We start from the raw sequence: 21943 nt of genomic DNA, 5'->3' as shown, positions 1-21943 counted from the left end.
TTCCACTGGCTTGATTTGGCCCTACTCGACTCCACTTGGCTCTCTTTGTGAGCGTTTCCATTACTGTTTTTTCCGCACCGGTACCTACTATTTTGGTCCCTGCTCCTGAGCAGGTCCGACCGGGGCTGAGTCGGGACCACCTGTGACGTGAACAGACTGCTGTTCACTGATTGGCCGTGGGAGGAGGAGAAATGATAGGGTTTTCGTTGAGACGGTGCAGGGAAAAGTTAATAAAAATCAAGAGCAACCAAAGTGGTATTAAGGACAACAGTGACCAGAGCAGGTCATTGATGTAATTTTACCATTTACAGATCATAAACCATGCCTGAAGGCTGATGGAAAAGAAAAAGGACAAATTAGCTTTCTGTATGACACGCAGGCAGAGCAATGTGTTTAATAACACCCTAAATCAGCTGAACACACATTAAATCAGCTGTTTAGAGGCACAAACATTTCCCCCAAAACACACAAAATAATACCACCATGAAACAACATGTTTGGTTTAGACATTTACTGACTTTCCTTATGCAAACCAGCATCTGCAGGAGGAAGGCGCAGGCAGAGAGCAGGTGCCCCATAATCAGACTCCTGGCATCGGACCAAACGGGAGGCTGAGTCCGCTGAATCTGCGGAGCACTAATATGCAATATTCAACCTAAAACTAACTTCAAAGTCTGCCTTTTTGTGCCTTTAAGTCCTTTTCCCTGTATTGCCATGGATAAGACAAAAACTTCTTCATAAAGACCAAAATTGCAACGTCTTCTGTCACATTTTGGAGCTTCATCATCCAGACAGCAGTGTCTCTCCTCTCTGCTTCTCCTGCCACAGCCCCTCACATCAGAACCCCTGAGCCTTATTTTATAAGTTCCGGCTGGGCTGCGGTCCAGATAATTATCCCAGTGGATCATTTTAAACATGACAGACATAACAGATTCTTGCATATACCTTAATACAAACTTTATTTATCTTTAGTTTATTATTATTTTTTTTTTCATTTTCTTTTATTTATTTATCATTTCACGCAGATTACTTTAATGTGACAATGTAACACAGTAACATCAATAGCAGCACAGCGCACTACACTCATGGCTGGAGGCGGGGTTTCAGCCGCCATAGCTTCAGCCATTGGGGGGTCAGTGGAAACACAACAGGTGCCATACCAAGTAGAGCGAAACCGAGTGGTGCATAGGCGCGCCGGCTAAACGAGGCGGGGGAATAGGAGCAATAGTCCCTCCAGCGTGTCCTCGGGAGTTCCCTGGGCCTCCTCCCAGTGGGACGTGCCTAGAACACCTCCTGAGTGAGAGCTTGGAGGAGCTGATCCTCATCCCAGCTGCTTCACACTTGGCTGCGAACCGCCCAGTGCTTGCAGTAGGCCTTGGCTAGAGGGGATCAGCAGGAACCCATCATCTGCAAAGAGAAGAGACGGAATCCACTGGTCCCCAAACCAGACCCCATAAAAGTTATGAACAGGATTGGTGACAAAGGGCAGCCCTGCCGGAAGAGGCATTGAAGAGGCGTGTCAGCCATCACAGCCCCACAGCATCCAGAGACTTGAGGTACTCAGGTCAGATCTCATCCACCCCCAATGTCTTGCCACCATGGAGTTTTTTAACAACCTCTGTGACTTCAGCCTGGGTGATGAAAAGGTCCAACTCCATGTCCCCAGTCTCTGCTTTCACCAGGGAAGATGTGACAGCAGGTTTGAGAAGATCCTCGAGGTACTCCTTCCACTGCCTGATAATATCCCAAGTCAAGGTCAGCAGCTACCTACCCCCACTGTAAACAATGTTGGACTGGGTTAATATATTAATTAATTTCTCCCAGGAAAGCGTCTTTGCTCTTGATGACCAGAAATTATTTGGAATAATCCAAATCACAATAAAGCTGGAGGGGGTCAGGAAGGTGATGGAGGAACTGATTCAGCCTAAAAATGCTGCATGAAAAAACATCTATCAGGGGGAGTATTTTGAGAATCACCCATTTCCACATCATTACCACTTTGTGATCTCATAGGATAAAATTAAATTGGTTATCTCAAAATAAAAAAAAAATATTTGCAATCCTACTTGCAAATTCCATCAACATCAAGTACATAAAAGCATGTAATCTGTTGGTATAAATTTAATGCAATGCATTTGAGATGACATAGTTGTTGAACAATTTATCTTTTGCAAGATCAATTGTTTGTATACTCTGTGGGGAAAAAACTGAGAAAAATTTAATTCACAAAGTTATTTGTGGGAACTAAATCCATGCAAACCTGAGTTACTGCTGATTTTCTGAAATGAGATGCAAAAGAGGAGATGGCAAGTGAATGCACAGCCAGAAACCCCACAGTAGCAACTAAATAGTGTTTTGTCATTTACGAGATGAAATAACAAGGATGTAATGATGGAAAAGTGTTTCTTTTTATCCGACAGTCCAACACAAATTAGTACACAGCGTATTTGTATAAATGTATTAATTGTACAATTTAATCATACTTGACACATCTTAAAGAAATGTATCAAATCCTTTGAGGAAACGTTTTCTTGGTAATGACAACCACATCCATACAGGAGATCTCTCATGTATTGATTCTGTATGGATTCAGGACTCTGTAGAACTTGATTACAATATGAGTAGGCAATTCAGCCATTGAATTCAAGAGTGCATTCTAGGGGCACATTGCAGGACTGTCCCTTGAGGACTACAGTATGACACCCAGGGACTAGGCCATTCTAGCAGTTTGACTTTCTTTCTCTGAAACCCAATAGAGTTTCCTTGGTTGTACAAGTCCTTATCATAATATTAGCATATTGTGATAAAGTTAATTATTTTCCATAATGTAATGATGAAAATTTAACATTCATATATTTTAGATTCATTGCACACTAACTGAAATATTTCAGGTCTTTTATTGTCTTAATACGGATGATTTTGGCATACAGCTCATGAAAACCCAAAATTCCTATCTCACAAAATTAGCATATTTCATCCGACCAATAAAAGAAAAGTGTTTTTTATACAAAAAATGTCAACCTTCAAATAATCATGTACAGTTATGCACTCAATACTTGGTCGGGAATCCTTTTGCAGAAATGACAGCTTCAATGCGGCGTCGCATGGAGGCAATCAGCCTGTGGCACTGTTGAGGTCTTATGGAAGCCCAGGATGCTTCGATAGCGGCCTTTAGCTCATCCAGAGTGTTGGGTCTTGAGTCTCTCAATGTTCTCTTCACAATATCCCACAGATTCTCTATGGGGTTCAGGTCAGGAGAGTTGGCAGGCCAATTGAGTACAGTGATACCATGGTCAGTAAACCATTTACCAGTGGTTTTGGCACTGTGAGCAGGTGCCAGGTCGTGCTGAAAAATGAAATCTTCATCTCCATAAAGCTTTTCAGCAGATGGAAGCATGAAGTGCTCCAAAATCTCCTGATAGCTAGCTGCATTGACCCTGCCCTTAATAAAACACAGTGGACCAACACCAGCAGCTGACACGGCACCCCTGACCATCACTGACTGTGGGTACTTGACACTGGACTTCTGGCATTTTGGCATTTCCTTCTGCCCAGTCTTCCTCCAGACTCTGGCACCTTGATTTCCGAATGACATGCGGAATTTGCTTTCATCCGAAAAAAGTACTTTGGACCACTGAGCAACAGTTCAGTGCTGCTTCTCTGTAGCCCAGGTCAGGCGCTCCTGCCGCTGTTTCTGGTTCAAAAGTGGCTTGACCTGGGGAATGCGGCACCTGTAGCCCATTTCCTGCACACGCCTGTGCACGGTGGCTCTGGATGTTTCTACTCCAGACTCAGTCCACTGCTTCCGCAGGTCCCCCAAGGTCTGGAATCGGCCCTTCTCCACAATCTTCCTCAGGGTCCGGTCACCTCTTCTCGTTGTGCAGCGTTTTCTGCCACACTTTTTCCTTCCCACAGACTTCCCACTGAGGTGCCTTGATACAGCACTCTGGGAACAGCCTTTTCGTTCAGAAATTTCTTTCTGTGTCTTACCCTCTTGCTTGAGGGTGTCAATAGTGGCCTTCTGGACAGCAGTCAGGTCGGCAGTCTTACCCATGATTGGGGTTTTGAGTGATGAACCAGGCTGGGAGTTTTAAAGGCCTCAGGAATCTTTTGCAGGTGTTTAGAGTTAACTCATTGATTCAGATGATTAGGTTCATAGCTCGTTTAGAGACCCTTTTAATGATATGCTAATTTTGTGAGATAGGAATTTTGGGTTTTCATGAGCTGTATGCCAAAATCATCCGTATTAAGACAATAAAAGACCTGAAATATTTCAGTTAGTGTGCAATGAATCTAAAATATATGAATGTTAAATTTTCATCATGACATTATGGAAAATAATGAACTTTATCACAATATGCTAATATTTTGAGAAGGACCTGTATGTTTGGGGCTATTGTCCATATTGTTATAGATTAAACCAGCTGACAGTGATTTTTACAATGCATCTGGATTGCTTTCTAAATACTGACAGATTTCAACAGGTTTCCTGCGTTTCTAGGCATTTTTTAAATGTTTTTCTCCATGTGTTCACTGCGATGTTTTACCCTCATTTTCATCGGTGGACTAATTTGCTTTGATTTATTTGTATGAGTTGATTATTTGGGTTGCTGCTGACACCTAATGTGAATTATATGTCAGTGGGTCCATTAGAAAAATTTTATCTGTAAAAAATAAATAAAAGTTATTTGTTGTTCCTGGTGTATTTCACTCAACATTGTTAATCCATATGAACGGGATTGCACGGCGTAAGAAATTTTCCCATTAGTTGCTAAGAGTAAAAATGTAATTCCATTACTACTTAGGGGATGTTTCCATTTTGTATGATGAAATGAGTGATGCTCTCGAGTTTAAATTTTTGAATAATGACAAAATAGATTAAAAAAATTATCTTTCATACTTTTCCTGTTTTTGTGCCTGAATCCAGAGTCTCACTGGAAATGAATCACTTATTGCTTGGCCTCTGGCCTGTGTCTTTATTGAGTATCAGGACACTATGGTGTGATAGTTTTTCAACAGACAAACAAGGCTGAAAACATAACCTTCATGGCTAATGTGAAAATATTTCAGTCTCTTATTTATTTACAAAATCTAATTTCTTGCATTTCAAATATTTAAACAAATGATTGCATGCACACTACAGGTCACATCTTTACTGAATGTCTTTCAATATTTCCCCTAATATTTTTTTATCTTTTATCTCGATGTTAATTGCTGCATAGATTGCACAGTAATAACCAAAAGACAGCTTTAATTTGATTTCATGTTGGCTAACTGGCACTTGGGTGATATATTTGTTCCCACTTGACTTACCAGAATGTTTTGAGCTGAAGTTGAAGATAAACCCTCCCATACACACTTCAGAACAACAACAAAGAGGCAGCCTTTTGGAATCTGAGGCAAAAAGAAATCAAGATAGTATGTGCCACATGTTAATTATTTACTTGAGTGGTTCCACACACTCAACTCACAATAAGACATGAGTGGTGAACAAATAACAGAGGAAATATGTACAATTAGGAAACTCAGTGGAGCAGAAGAAAATGACAAATTGTGTTTTTAGGCCTAATACTATACAGGCCTAATACAATGAAATACTAATGATAGTATTTTCTTGGTTCAACTGAACATGAACTAAGCATGGACAAACTGTAACAGATCATTGTATATAACTATTTTCTTTCCTGGTTTCCCTGACTCAAACAGAATTATAGGTATTCTTGGCAAAAACTGGAAAATAGTTGCAAAGAGAAAATTTAAAATCTTTTAATTCATATGAAAATCCTCCACAGACAGCAAACAGAAAGCCTAGACTATTTGTCTCTGTTTTAAAATTCAACAGAAAGGCAAAACATATTTTTTGCATAAAAATAGATTTCTCTGAATCTCTTTTATTTCCGAACTTAAACCCCACCTATGAACTTTGGTGACTTTTCTGCTTTGAACATCTCATTTATAAAAGCGAAGTACAACTCCTGGGAACATTATAATAGTGGATAGTTGAAATATTTCCTTTTAAATGTCATACTCACAACTGCTAGATCATAAGTCTGCACACAGTGTGATCCCATTCAGTGCTGACCTCCATTAAATCACTCTGTTATCTTTAATTATCCAGCAATAGCCGATTATTACAGGTAATTTAGGACTATTTATATTCACTTTGAGGACATCCGTGACTTTCTTGTTATTACCGTGGAATAACTTAACTTACAGACAAAGAGGTCTCTACACCATGTATTCAAATCAGAGCACATAACAGAAGAGCTCCGCCTGATGAATTGAAAAGCTGTTTTAAGCTCGCTGCTGTTCTAAGTTATGTCTTAAAGGTCTACTCCCAGCTACTTTTTCACCACAAAACAAGTAAATGAGTGGGAACAACTGAAAAAACATATACATTTGGGAATTTGAGTTTGGGAAGAAAAGAAGTATGTCGCATTTTTTTAATGCTTTTTTAGCCAAATCGTAAAAACGCTCATGACAGGGACGGAAATCGTATGTTGTTAAAACAGTGAGGTGGGGGTTATTACCATGATTAAGTAGGAACGGATAAAGGAGCAAGCTGACAGGGAGTTGCATTACCTGGAAAAAAAAGCAGTGCTGTGCTCTTTACTGGCTGGCTAATGACTATGTTATCAGGTACATTTGTTTACAATCACCTCATTCAGTCCTATGATATTAAATGACAAATAACAATAATTATTCTCAGCACATTCCTGTTAGATCTGTAGTCATAAAGGAGAGCTGTTAGAATCACGCTGTACATACTACCACTGCTCTGCATTTTAACTTCAGAAAAGATTTCAATTGAAATAATAATGAAGTCTCTAAACATAAAGACAACAGAGAAAAATACATTAATGTTTCTGTTAAACATCTACTAAATACTCGTCCCATCTTACATAATAACCACAATGACTTCAAATGTCAACATACTAGTCTCAGTTACTAGGTGTTGGGTGCTTATTCGGCTGCTCAGTCAGCTCAATTATCCTGGATTGTTGTTCATTCAAACCCCCATGTGTCCAGACCACAATATCCCCTTATCATCCACTTAATTGCTCCCGGTCTGTCTATGAAAATAATCCTGCCTGGCTATAGTTCACCTAATTGTTATCTTTTTAACAGAAAGCCGTTATCCAGCTGTTTGTATGGCTGGGCTTTTTTTTCCCCCACTACACTGCTCCCCATTCACAACATTTAGACAAGAGTTTGGCTACTTCCACTTCCAAGTCAAACACAGTCATGTTGAGTAAATTACAATGTGTTCCAATGAGGCTTGTTTGTTAGAAAAAAAAAAGTACATTTTTAAAATAACAACTTTGGAAACATACTTTTCATTTAGCCCGCATTCTGTATTAAAAATATATATTTTTTATTTGACTAATTTAACATTCCATTCTAAAATATCCTGTTTTCATTAGCTGTAAGCGGAAAATCATCATAATTAACAGATAAAGGCTTGAAAACATCAGTTTGTGTGTAATTAATCTACATAATGTGTTTTACTTAGCGAGTTGAGTTACTGAAATAAATAAACTTTTCAATAATATTGTAATTTATTGAATATGACTGTATTGTTCCTTTTTTATTAAACCAGTGGACCAAATGTCTAACTACTGTCAAAACCTTATTATTGGGTCAAAATACACAATATATTTAAAGCGTTGTATGATAGAAGTATGTTTTTCCTTCATTTGTTGCACAAAAGTGTGGCACTGTAAAAGTGGTTTTGAGTAAAGTAACATTTTGTTTTGAAAAGGCTTAAATAAATCATGTTTTAAAGATGCCTTTTTCAGTTCATGTGGAGTGCATCAAGTGTTGTTTTGCTGTTGTTTTTATTACACTAAAACTGTTGATGTTGCACAGTCTAATGCATGCTACATGATGACATTCATGAGTATCTAGTGCTTATTTTAGAAAAATAGTCATAAAAGTTAAGATTCTTCAGATTCAATACAGAAATGATCTTCCCTAAAATCTACTGAGCAAATCTTAGACATTTATGTTCTTTAGAATTCAGATGCTAAATAGGACCTTAATACAAATTTTTGTATTGTTCATCATTTATGGGAAAATGATTATGATATTAATTGTGATTTATTGTGCTAACTGTAAACTGATGATGCTTGCAAACCCGAAAAACAAATGTGATCAAATGTGAGTATCATTAAAGTCAAAATATAAAAATAAAAAAATAAAGATAAAATACAATTACTGTGTGCGATTTTGCAATAAAGTTACCCTGCTTAAGGTCACTGGTGACACCGTTTGGTGGGCACAGCTGTCATCAGCAATCCCAATATCTTGCATTCAGTTGAAAAATTTAGCTCAATCTTCTTTGCAGAATTGTTTTAATTCAGCTATATTGGAAGGCTTTTGAGCATTAATGACCACCACATCTAAATCAGATTTAAGTTCGTACTTTGACTAGACAACTCCACAACCTACAGTTTTTGAGACATTCAGAAGTCTGTTTCATCTCCATCTTGTCTTGCAAAATGCCACGTTCAGTTTGTTTTGTTGTTAAATCTTGATTTAATCGGATAAAATATACCCTTATAATAAACAAACTTCCAAATTATTTTCTAAAGACTGGAAGATGTTAAAATGGGTGTTAGTCTACTGAACTGAGTTTTGCTACATATGCAAATGTGCTCTCTGTGTTTTATTAACATTTGTTCTCCAAAGGGGTTAACTTGTGTTCTGCACAGCTACAGAATAACCCCTGAGCAATATGTTGAAAACACTGCATAGATTTCTGAATAATTCATTAACCTAATACACACAGAAGTGGTTCATGAAGAGGGCCCCATCAGAATAGAATGACCAGATTGGATTTTCAAGTAATAGCTATGTATCCGAATAGGACCTGTAAACTGCCATCCACTGAATTAATCCTCTGCCAAGAATGGATTCATGATGAATCCACTTAAACCAGTTCCCCACCATGACTGAATAATTACATGATAAATGTGACATGTATTGTAGCAACTGAATGAGTTAACATGAAAACGCAGCACTCATTCATTATGCACAAGTCACAAAAATAATTATATAGATTTAATACACACATAGTGAAATATTTAAAATTGTATTTTTTTCTAATATTGATTATGTCTTGAAGATAACAAAAACCTAATATTCAGTGAATCAGAAAAAATTTGAATATTAAGCTTATGAATAGTAAGCTACAAAATGACATTACTAAAGAAGCTAGTTGTTTACAGAGCACTGTATCCAAGCATTTCCACAGAAAGTTGAATGGGAGGGAAAACTGTGGTAGGAGAAGGTGGGTGCACAACAGAAATAACAGCAGCCTTAAGAGAACTGTCTAACAAATTCCAATCAAAAATTTGGGGGAGCTTTACAAACAGTCGACGCAGGCTGGAGTCAGCGCATTAAGAGCCACTACGCACAGATGAATCCTACACATGGGCTGCAAATGTCACAGTCCTCATGTCAAGCCAGTCCTGAAACAGAGACAATGTCAGCAGCATCTTACCAGGGCTAAGCAGAAAAAAACAATTGGTCTCTTGCTCAGTGGTCTAACTTCCTCTTTTCAAATGAAAGTGAATATTCCATATTGTGTTTTCTGAAGTCCAGAGTCAACGCAGCTATCTCGCAGAAAATTTTAAAGCAACTCATGCTTCCTTCCACTGATAAGCTTTATGGAGATGCCCACACTGCCAAAGGTACCAAAAGCTGGTTCAATTACCATGGTGTTTCTGTGTTTGAACTCTCCTGACCTGATTCCCATAAAGAATCTATGGGGTATTGTCAAGAGAAGGATGAGTGACACCAAACTGAACGTTAAAGATGACCTGAAGGCCACTGTCAAAGCCAGCTGGGCTTCCATTACATCTCAGCAGAACCACAGGCTGATCTCCAGGCCACACCACATTGATGCAGTAATTGATGCAAAAGGACTATTAAAGAAATAAAGGCTTAAATGAATCTACGTATAATGAGTTTCGCTTTCTATGATGAGTGACAAAAAAGATGTAACTTTTTCACTGTATTCAAATTTTATTTAGATGTACCTGTACATAATAGCGGATTTATTGGTCATGTGCATGACCACTGTGCTGGTATCTGACACAATGGAGGTGACAAAAGCAGAATATGACATTAATGAGTGGCAGATATGCCAAAAAATAGATTAAACAAAGCAACTCAAATATGATAAAGAGAGTCAGTTGTTATAACATTTTCTCATGTCTCACACACACAATTTCTCTGTGGCAAATGTGGCATTCTACTTTGCCAAATGAGTGAAAATGTGCTTTACCATTTCCGTGAAGCAGCTACAACTCACTTGTAACCAAGGGGTCCTGAAGATGTAAAAAAATCTACAACAAATGAATTGTTCAGCAGAGATACCAGTCATCAAAAGAAATAATCAAACTTAAATGCTGAGCCGAAATACAAGTCATCAAAATTAAGAAGCAAACGTAACCAAAGCCATTTCAATTGTCTGATGTTTAAATGGCCTAATTATACTATTATAATACTGGATTTGATTGCACAACTAGATTTTATGTGATTGGGGAAATACAGTAAGCTCAGAGGAAAGGCTAAATGGAAAAATGCCTCATAATCTAGAAACTAAAGTGTTTTAGACCAATGTTGCAAAGTCCAAAATGTGTAAACTCAGTTTTTCAGTTTTAGGACAATAACATACAGTTTAACTTTGATTGACTGACATGAGGTGTATGGCTTTTCATGTATTTTCAATTAAATCTGTTTATAGATTAATTGTTGTCTATCTTCTGTTCACATACTTCAAACAGACAGCAAAGAAATGTTCGCGGTTTGCTTGTATGTTGAAGTTCTGCTGCCATTTTATTTCTACATTTTTCTTCCTCCCATATTCACTCTGCTGTGCAGCTTTTAGTTTATCTGGAAGGCATCACACTGTATAGATCTATATAAAAACAGAGGCTAGAGATAAGATGGCATATCCTTATCACAAAGACTGACTCCCTCACTGTGGCTGGCCTCACACTGCAGCAGATATTTGTCTCTATTAGTTTCCATTAATTCCTAGGAAGACATGGACAAGGTTAAGATAAAGTCAGGATAGCTATCTACAATGGCATGTGAGGAACTGCAGGTCGATGCTGGTTTAAAATGATTTCCACTTATCTAAACCCATCCATTTAAGTTAACACCCAAATTGGTTAATAATGGAGACTTTTTGAGTCAACAGGACAAGTGGGTCATCACAGGCACATGGCTGAGGATGAAATGCTCTCAAGATACACAAACATCCTGCAGCAGAATGTCACAAATCAAAATAATGATTTCAAGCTCAAAGAGATGAATTTGGATTTTCACAGATCACACATCCATTTTAGGAGCTCTACGGTGAAAGAGAATTTGGTAAAAATTTCTGAACAGTTTAGTGATTCAGACTTCAGTTTGGTTAAGTATGGCGGCGTCATCAAAGTGTTGTAGTTATAAGAAACTCATAAATTCACTATACTGCGTTAACGTATTTTAGTTAAATATATTCAATGAAACACTTGTAGAAGCCACTTGACTTACACTATATCCATCAACCTATCACAAGATACACACATACAGTATGTTCCCATCTGTCTCAAAGAGTTTGGGTTTTTCTTTGTCATGGTTGGTGCAAAGCTAGAATGCTCAATTTTCTTAGAAAAATAAATGTCCTCTTTTGCTGGACCTCTGTTATTCTTCAAAAAGGGTAATCATCCAACAAACGTCTGAAACTCAGTTTGGGCTCACAGCTTTAATCAAAGGACTTTGCCAACTTGTCTCTTCTGTTTTGGATGAAATAAAAACCAGTATCACCAATATTTAAAAAAAAGCAGTTTGGTTGTTGTGAAGCATGTAGGAGTCCTGCTCTTTCCCTTTTCTTGTTATGTTCTTTACAGCAATTTTGTCACAGCATATTTTTACAGGAAGCAAAAGGAATATCTGCTGTTACATGTGCACTAATTTATGCAGTTAAAAAGAAAAGCCTTCCAGCTACATGCTAAATTGAATTGAACACGTCGAGCGCATCTGTTAGAAATGTTTAAACAGACCTCAGATTCAGGTACTAAATTCAAGCCTCTCTTCTGTTTTCAGCCATTTCAAGAACATAGCAGGTCACACCACCATCATCGATAAGATAAGACACAATGATGCAAAATTAGTTTGAAGTAAATTCTTTACTGGAAACATGATGTTCAACGCCACTAGGTAAAAATGGTAGATTTTGTTTCGATTGTCACTGGTCAGTTCCTGTGACTGCTGTCATTGCAATAAACCAGTGTCTGTCTAAAATGATGAGGGCAGGTATACTGTCATTTCAGGTAACCACATTTAAAGAGTTTTTTTTTGCTTTGGCAGTGAAACTGCATTGTTCCTTTTTTTGTCTGAACATGTAGGTTTTCAACTTTGCATTACAAAGCTGCTCTCTAAACGCTTTTGCGCGAAGCGTCGCTATGGGCAACAGCATCACCCTCCTGCTGTTGTAGAGAAACAGCATTCACATAAAGAAGATACTCTTTGCGCATTTGCATTTAATTCCTAAACACTCTAAGCTAATGCTGCTACACCCAGTATGGCTAGCCATAACATAAATATGCTGTGAAACATGAAACACTTGATGTTTAGTTGATGTATTGAAAATAAGCTAAATTTACACATGAATATGATAACTGCAGACTTTGGTTATTTAAAATAATATTGTAATTATAGTTGGTTAAATAGAGTCTAGAACAAAAAGGTGAATGAAGTTAGCAGAACAGATTTGCAAACTTAAAAAAATTTGATAAAAATGCTGCAAGTATTACATTTCAAGCTTAAAAACATTGACTACAGACAGCTTTGCTCTGACAGTTAATGTTAAAATGCCTTGATAACCACATAGTTAAGAAGCCAACAGAGTCCTATATGTTTTCCTGTTTAATATTTTTCACATAAGAAATATTGCATTTAATCCCACAGGTAGCAATGTTAGTTTTTTCAACAACTGAATGTTTACATTTATGTGATTTTTACCTGTGAGGTGTATTGTACAGGGTATATAACAAGACTTTAAATGCTCTTGTTTTAGGTGGTGTGTGCATCTCACAGTCAGTCAAGATTCCCCGGGAACCAAAACAGGGGGAGTTTGACACAATCATCCAAAGACTCGGGGAAAATCCAAATGCAAGAGTTGTCATACTTTTTGCCAACGAAGACGATATCAGGTAAAGCTACATCCTGTTATAGTGCTTTGAAGATAAGAAAACCAGGACTACAGCAGACACAGGCATTTCTACCTGTCTGTCGGCCCACTGTGTAATGGATTGCGAACCAAAATCAAAGCAGAGCAGGTAGGAATGATGACCTTATCCAAGGCAACATCTGCTTCCTCTCCTTTGCAGGCGGCTACTCCATGCAGCAAAAAAGGCCAACCAGACGGGTCATTTTATCTGGGTGGGTTCAGACAGCTGGGGCTCTAAGATCTCTCCGATTGTGCACCAGGAGGAGATGGCTGAGGGAGCAGTCACCATTTTGCCAAAGCGCCAGTCTGTAAAAGGTACCAATATGAGTACCGTGCAAACATTATATGTCCTTGTGTTTTAGTGAAATATTCTTCTCATGTGAGCTAAGGCTGATTCTAGTTCATTCTTTTGATGCTATAAAGCAAAAACAAAATGTTTTATAATGTATGAATACAACCAATGGATTATCAAAGTAGTAAAGAAATGTGATTTACACATACAGTACATTCAAAATCAGAATTAGCTTTACTGCCAACTTTGTACAGACAGACAAGGAATTTGACTCTGGTACACTTTGCTCTCAGTGAGATTTTTTTTGTATATATGACAGTGGAAATAATGAGCTATAGTATACATTCATTATACTAAATAGTATAGCCATCGCTCAGAGATCGTTTCTATTATCGTTTACATTGGCTGCACAGTAAACCCATTGATGTTTTTAGGGTTTGATAGGTACTTCATCAGCCGAACACTGGAAAACAACAGAAGGAATATATGGTTTGCTGAGTTCTGGGAGAACAACTTCAACTGCAAACTCAGCCGTCACGCCGTGAAGAAAGGGTCCGGGCTGAAAAAGTGCACAAGTAAGATCTTCTCTTGTTGACGAAAAAGCTATTTCAGAGCTTTTTGTTCAAACTTTTAATTGACTTCAAATATTTTGTTTACATACGTGACACATTTGGCTCATCGTGAAAGTGTTTTGGAAAGAAAAGCTCACCTATAAAAAGTTGAAGAGCTATACATCCTCGATTCAAACCCACAGTACATCTGGAAGCTTGTTTTATTGCTGCTCTGTACTTTTGCTGAGTCATGTTTGTTTACCCATATGGCCATAATGAGTGAAAGGCTTAAATGGGCTGCATGGGTAAAGAATCCGGCTTTGTGCCATAGCTTTTACAGCTTTTTAGCACAATCTCTCTGGGTGGAAAAGGTAAAGCATTGCATAATTTAGACATCTATTTAGTAGGACATTACACAGTGATGGTAAAATTTAAGTTCTACTCTAAAGTATTCTATTCTGTGGAGGCATTTACCAAAGGTTTAAATAAAATAGGTACAATCTCTTATAAATAACACATCACATATTGAAGTTTTGTTTGAGCTTTGTTACTTTTTCAACAGAATAAGCAAAAATACTGAAATTATGCGTTGGGAAACTAGGAAGGAATTTAACCAGCAGTTCCCAATCAGAAGCGTTTGATTAACTGTCTGTAAATTCAGCAAAAATACAGAAGCAAATAGTTTTCTAATGTTATTTAATGTAAGTATACTCTGATATAGTTACAAAACTGCACCTCTACCTACTGCAGAACAGATCCCCTTGGTCCCCTGCTGACAAAAACTCTAGAATCTCTGAAAGAAACCCACTTTTTCTATGGTGCTTATGTCCTCTGATAGTCTGAAAGAAATTTGAGAATTTCCATATTTATTAACGAGGCCAAGAAATTGCTTGTTAGTAACCAGTGTTGTCACAATTAAGTATAATAGCCCAGGTTTTCTGTACAATAGGGCCAATCGATGGTCAGTTAGTCATTGATTTAGCTATTACAATTTAATGTTGTCATTAATTGTGATAAAATTAAGTCTTCAAAAAACATTACCGACCACTCCCACTCCACATCACTGAACATAACATCTGATCTAAGCTTCCTTGAGTAAACACTTAAGTAAAGTGCTTTTAGGGCATTTTAGAAAACTGAATTGTGGTTAGAGGAATCTAACTATTTTAAATTTTGAGCTGGAAATTTTTGTAATAGACAAACACAAAGTAGTACATTATTAAGTAGCAGAAGGAAAATTGTACACGGTATTCTATTTTTGTTTTACACATCAAAACCTGAAAAGTGTGGTGGGCATTTGAATTTAAACTTTTTAAGGTTCAGTGTTACTTTATATAAAACCATAGGTAGATTTGAATTTCAGTGGTTCAAAATATTCACACACTCATACAACAGTGCTCAAGGTGCTCCAACCCCCATAAATCAAATCAAAGCAGGACACAGAAGAGGACGGCAAGACTTATAAATAAGACAAATCAGTGAGAAACAAAACCTTCACATACAATAAATACACTAAAATGCATTAACATCTATTAAGAGTTCAGTAACAGCACTCAGAACAAAGCTGTTTTTACAATGTCTGGTCCTACATTTAGGGATTAAGAATCTTCTTTCAGCTGGTAACAGGGTGAAACTCTGTAAAAGGGGATGAAAGTCATCATTTAAACAGAAGTGGCAATTTGCTGTCCCTGCCTGCTGTACAGGGATGTGACTGATTGTTGGCGCTCTCCAATCAGTCTAGACGACAGTTTCACAACCTGCTGAAGTGAACTCCTCTTTTTCAGAGTTGTGTGGCCAAACCATGAAACCAAGGAAAAGGATAAAATTGATTAGATAAAAGCATGATAAAAAAGGGTCAATATGGTTCGGTCAATATGAAAATGGCAGATTTTCATCATTCAGAAGAGACGCAGATGAGATTTTTTGCACTCTGACTCAAAATGCAAAATTCAATTTTTCATCTAAAATGGTCCCAAGATATTTGTAAGAATGTTCACTGTCAATGGCCTGTTCTTTAATTTACGTGACTTCATGCTTGTTAGGTTTCCTCCGAAAATCAATGATCATGTCTTTAGTCTTACCAATATTAAGATAAGAATCCTCACACCATTTTACAAAGTCATTGATCACTGGGCCATGGCTGTTTTCATTTTCTTGGAGCAGGCTAACAATGACAGAATCTTTAGGGTACTTTAGGATGAATCTGTTGTTATCTATGTCTGACACATGTTCCTATACAGAATAAAATGTAGAGGTGATATAGCACACAGCCTTGCGGTAAACTCAGTGGAAGTGCATTTAAAATCTGAGAGACAATTGTCAACTCTCACTCTCTGTGTTATAAAAAAAAAATCCAGAATCCATCCCAACAAATTATTACTTAAATCAATCTGTTCATGGAGCCTTTTGATTAAAATATGCAGTTGAGTTGTCTCAAAAGCAAAGGAAAAATCCACAAATAAAAGCCTGGCATGTGTCCCATTAAAATGTAAGTGACCAAAAAGTAGGTCTACCAGAGTGAGGATTGAATCCTCCTCTATGAGATCTTTATGCAAATACATGGGATCTAAAAGATCCTCAGTCTGCTTTAAAATCTCACTTCTGATTAAACTTTTCAATATTTTCATTAAAACTGAGGTTAAGGCTACTGGTCTACAATTACCAACACTTTTATAACAATTGGATTTAGGGACAGGAACAACAACTGCATCTTTCCAGGTGTTAGGAATATGTTGTGTTTGCGAAGATCTATTGTAAATGCAGTGCTTAAAAAAATTAAAGAAACTATTTTTAATGAGAGTATAAAATTAAGTGAGTTAAACTTCTGGAATATTGATTTGAGTAGTAGAAGAAGATGTTAATCAGTGTCAGCTGTTTTGGTGTAAATTAAATTAACAACAGGTGCACTAAAGGGGCAACAATGTGACGACCCCAAAACCAAAAATAGTTTTGCAAGTGGAGGCCACAGACATTTTTTCCCTCCTCATTTTATTAACTGCTTTTCAGTAACCTTGCCTTTAACCAGGGTCAGTGTTAGATACCTGGACCCTACAGAGGTTGCACAGGCAGCCCGACTACACCAGGATGGCACATCAATACGAGCCGTTGCATAAATTTGACTTGTCTCAAGAGCATGAAGGAGATTCCGGGAGACATACAGTTTCTCCAGGAGAGCTGGACAGGGCTGTTGGAGGTCCTTAGCCCATACAGAGGACCAGTATTAAACAGGATGAGGCCTGCCAGAGCCCTACAAAATAACCTAAAGCGGGCTACTGGTATGAATGTCTCTGACCAGACCATTAGAAACAGACTTCATAAAGGTTGCCTGAGGGCCCATTGTCCTCTAGTAGGTCCTGTGCTCACTGTACGGCATTGTTCAGCTTGACTGGCATTTGGTGAAGAAAACCAGAATTGACAGGTTTAGCACTGGCACTCTGGTCTTTTCACAGATGAGAGCACTCTGGGCTCATGTGACAGACGTGGAAAGGTCTGGAGAAGTTGGGTAAATGTTATGCTGCCTGCAACATTGCTTAACATGATTGGTTTGGTAATGGGTCAGTTTTGATCTGTGGAGGGAGGTATTTCCATGGTGGCACATACACACCCACACAGGATGAACAATGGCACCGTGACTGTCACAGGGTGTGGTGGAGGAGCAGGTCCCAGGCACAGACTGAAGCATTTGTTGAACATGATTTATTAAAATCAAAGCTTGAGGGAAGTTACAATGACAACCCAAGGAAAAAGGATGAGGAACATGGCAGAGTCACAGCCATGAAGGAACAACATAAAAACTGGGAGAGTAAAAGAAGAATCAGGTGGAGGGCAAATGCAACAGGTGAGCTAAAATGCTGAGGGATGAATGGAGTAACCAGGAGGGTTTGAGGAACAGCTGAGACCAAAGGAGAAAGAGGCAGTTGGAGAGAAGAGTAATGAGAAAAATCAGACAGAGGGGAACATTGGAGGGAAATCTAACAGAGAATATCTAAATGTACAGAATAAATAAAGAAATACAGGCACTTTTGCCTACAAGGGTTGGACAATGAAACTAAAACACCTGGTTTTAGACCACAATAATTTATTAGTATGGTGTAGGGCCTCCTTTTGCAGCCAATACAGCGTCAATTCGTCTTGGGAATGACATATACAAGTCCTGCACAGTGGTCAGAGGGATTTTAAGCCATTCTTCTTGCAGGATAGTGGCCAGGTCACTACGTGATACTGGTGGAGGAAAATGTTTCCTGACTCGCTCCTCCAAAACACCCCAAAGTAGCTCAATAATATTTAGATCTGGTGACTGTGCAGGCCATGGGAGATGTTCAACTTCACTTTCATGTTCATCGAACCAATCTTTCACCAGTCTTGCTGTGTGTATTGGTTCATTGTCATCCTGATACACGGCACCGCCTTCAGGATACAATGTTTGAACCATTGGATGCACATGGTCCTCAAGAATGGTTCGGTAGTCCTTGGCAGTGACGCGCCCATCTAGCACATGTATTGGGCCAAGGGAATGCCATGATATGGCAGCCCAAACCATCACTGATCCACCCCCATGCTTCACTCTGGACATGCAACAGTCTGGGTGGTACGCTTCTTTGGGGCTTCTCCATACTGTAACTCTCCCAGATGTGGGGAAAACAGTAAAGGTGGACTCATCAGAGAACAATACATGTTTCACATTGTCCACAGCCCAAGATTTGCGCTCCTTGTACCATTGAAACCGACGTTTGGCATTGGCATGAGTGACCAAAGGTTTGGCTATAGCAGCCCGGCCGTGTATATTGACCCTGTGGAGCTCCCGACGGACAGTTCTGGTGGAAACAGGAGAGTTGAGGTGCACATTTATTTCTGCCGTGATTTCGGCAGCCGTGGTTTTATGTTTTTTGGATACAATCTGGGTTAGCACCCAAACATCCCTTTCAGACAACTTCCTCTTGCGTGCACCAACAATTTGTCCTTTTTTTAACTCTGGTATGTCACCCATAATGTTGTGTGCATTTCAATATTTTGAGCAAAACTGTGCTCTTACCCTGCTAATTGAACCTTCACACTCTGCTCTTACTGGTGCAATGTGCAATCAATGAAGACTGGTTACCAGGCTGGTCCAATTTAGCCATGAAACCTCCCACACTAAAATGACTAAAATGTTTCAGTTTCATTGTCCAACCCCTGTAGGTACACAATGGGATAAACTAAAATCAAACACTGGGAATATAAAAAACAAGGAAATAAACAGACATCTACAGAAATTCAAAACTCAAACAGCTAAGCATCATAACACTGACTGCCCTTAGCTCCATTATATGTCTCATTACCTGTTTGCCTCAAGCAATGTAGTGGGCACAGCAAGCATATGGAAGAATTTGATCTGGTCAGGTGAGACCAAATTTTAACTTTCTGACCTACATGCGAAACATCATGTTTGGCACATCACCTTGAATACACCATCCAGATAGTTAAATCTTGTGAAGGCAGCAGCATGCTGTAGGAATGGTTTATTCAGCAGAGACAGGGAAGCTGGTTCAATTTGATGGGAAGATGAATGGAGCAAAATACTTGGTAATCCTGCAAGAAAAATCCAATATCAACCTAACTGCAATAATCTTGAGATAGGAGCAGAGGTTCATCTTCAAACAGGAGGTGATCCAAAACAAACAACCAGAGCTACAATGGAATGGTTTTGATTGATGGACCACTTGTTTGCGGAATATTGGACCATTTGCACATTGCTGTACGCCACTATGCCTTTCCAACGTAATTGGCCATTTTGTACTGCAGGATAGTCTGTCCTACAAAACGCAGCGGCCACTGCGGCTGATATGACGGGGCCGTATCAGGTCTGATGTCACAGGAGGTGATATAGGAAGGCGAACGTTTGAAAGAAGCGCTTTCACGTTGGATACCGGACCAACATCTGAAGCATCTCTCTCTGGAGAAGAAGAGGTCCCACGTGGATTCTTCATTTATTCTCCTTCGTTGACCAACGAAAAATTCATGAAAGGTTTCTGGAACGAGAAGGCCAGAAATTTCACTTTGCTGATCGAAGACGTGAGTTTAACACGTAACCAAAACCACGGAGTTTCAAGGAGACGCAACTTTCCCTCCTTGCTTGGTTCTAGTCGACTGCTGACGGTCAGATCATATTTTTCCTTTTTGCCAAGGAGGCCAAAGGACGGAGATTGACCACTTTCTTGGAGTTTAACTGCGGACGTGCAGCTGCTCTTCAACCCTTTTTTTTTTTTATCTCACTCGCCGCCCCGGAAGGAAGACTTCAACAAGTAAAATCCACCTTTTATTTTTATTTTTTTATTAGGAATAGCTTGCGCAGGATAGAGGAGATTTAGTGCGATGTAGAATCGCCACTTAGAGTCTAATGTGTTCTGAATTGTATGTGCATGCCATTGTTCTTTCGAAATGTGATTACTGTTGTTGTCTGAGGCCACCGAGTCTCGCAAGATTGTGATTTTACTGTGCAAACACCTGAGAGCAGGTGCGCCATGAAACTGGACTGCTATAATAACCTTATGGTGAAAATCAACCATTTTCTTTGTCTTAAACTTCATATTTTACTGGTTTGCCGCCAAAAAGGGTTTATGATCCTTTGTGTGGGCTGCGTTTTACAACCTTGCTGGGGGAAGGTTTATGACTGCCCATGTCCCGCTGAGCTACACTTTGGGAGGGGCACACCCAAAGCTTCTTTCAACCATATTCCCCTTTTATTTTGCCATAACTTCCATAACTGCTGGTTTGATCTCATACACACCCACTGCTGTTTTGTTTTATTTTGTTTAGTTATATATTTTGCCCTATTGTGTAGAACTTTGCATGTTTGAGTAGGTGAAGATCATTGGATCGAAGAGCTGATTGTATCAGGCTGATTGGTTTAATAAATTTCCATGTAGATAAAGAGAAGGCGTTTTGTGTTTATTTTGTGCAACTGTGATTTGTCAGTCAAAATAAGGTTAATGAGGACTATAGGTGAAAATTAGCCCATGACTAAATCTGATGCAGTACATATGTGCTCTGGTAAGATTATTGTACAGACTCCCAAATGAATAGGCTCAAACTTAAAATCATCAGAATAAAATCAGAAGTGTCTATTTTTCTTTTCCTATGCACAATTTAAAGCTTTCTTGCCTTATGACTTCCTCTCTACAGCTTTGGTTGTGCTGCAGCTCCACCTTTCCCCCCAGCCCTATGTGCTCTTCTCCACTAATGCTGCAGGCATTATATGAGGAAATAGATGCAACCCCAGGAAAATGGTGTAATAATGGCATTACTTCAGTTGGAAGCACTGAGGTGTGTCTTTACCAGTGTTTGATACTTACAAAAACTGTACCATGTAATACTTGAAGAAGGGTAGACGGGCTTTCTAGAAAAAAAGTAATGCATCATTTTTTTAAATTATGTTCTTTCGCATTCACCATCAAAAATGACCCAAATGTCTCTGTAAAAATATAATCTTTACAATTAGGGTTTTGCAGATATGCTTTTACATACAGTGTCTTGTAACCCATTCAGTTAGAGCCATATATTTCAATGTATTTCATTAGTCTTTAAAATAACAGACCCACATAAAGTAGTCTTTCAATTTCTTTTACAAATAAAATTCTGAAACAGTGGTGTGTATTTATTATTAGCCACTCTGAATCAATATAGTGTAGAATTACCTTTTCGGGTATGTCTTTTCAACATTGAGAGAAAGATTTTGTTTTGTCAATTCTTCTTTGCAAGCTCAAGCTCAAGCTCAGTAAGGTTGGATCAAGTGTCAGTGATCAGCAATTTTCAAATCTTATCAAACATTTTCTATTGGATTCAGGACTAAACTTTAACAGGGCCATTCTAAAACATGACTTTGCAATGAACTGA

At 38.5% G+C, this 21943-nt stretch overlaps 1 protein-coding gene across 1 annotated transcript in view; it reads left to right on the top strand.

Annotated features, from left to right (window-relative positions):
• The window catches only part of LOC124857347 (metabotropic glutamate receptor 4-like), a 281271-nt gene that overhangs the window by 193941 nt on the left and 65387 nt on the right, over positions 1–21943 (top strand). Inside the window, exons 4-6 of the mRNA XM_047348569.1 lie at positions 13076–13211; positions 13389–13543; positions 13955–14095. Of these exons, the coding sequence (XP_047204525.1) occupies positions 13076–13211; positions 13389–13543; positions 13955–14095 (432 nt within the window). The remainder of the gene's footprint in view (positions 1–13075; positions 13212–13388; positions 13544–13954; positions 14096–21943) is intronic.

This window comes from Girardinichthys multiradiatus, chromosome 20 (assembly GCF_021462225.1).
Source record: "Girardinichthys multiradiatus isolate DD_20200921_A chromosome 20, DD_fGirMul_XY1, whole genome shotgun sequence".
NCBI classification, from domain to species: Eukaryota; Metazoa; Chordata; class Actinopteri; order Cyprinodontiformes; family Goodeidae; genus Girardinichthys; species Girardinichthys multiradiatus.
The sequence above is the reverse complement of the archived record's forward strand: the minus strand, read 5'-3'. Positions and strand labels throughout refer to the sequence as shown.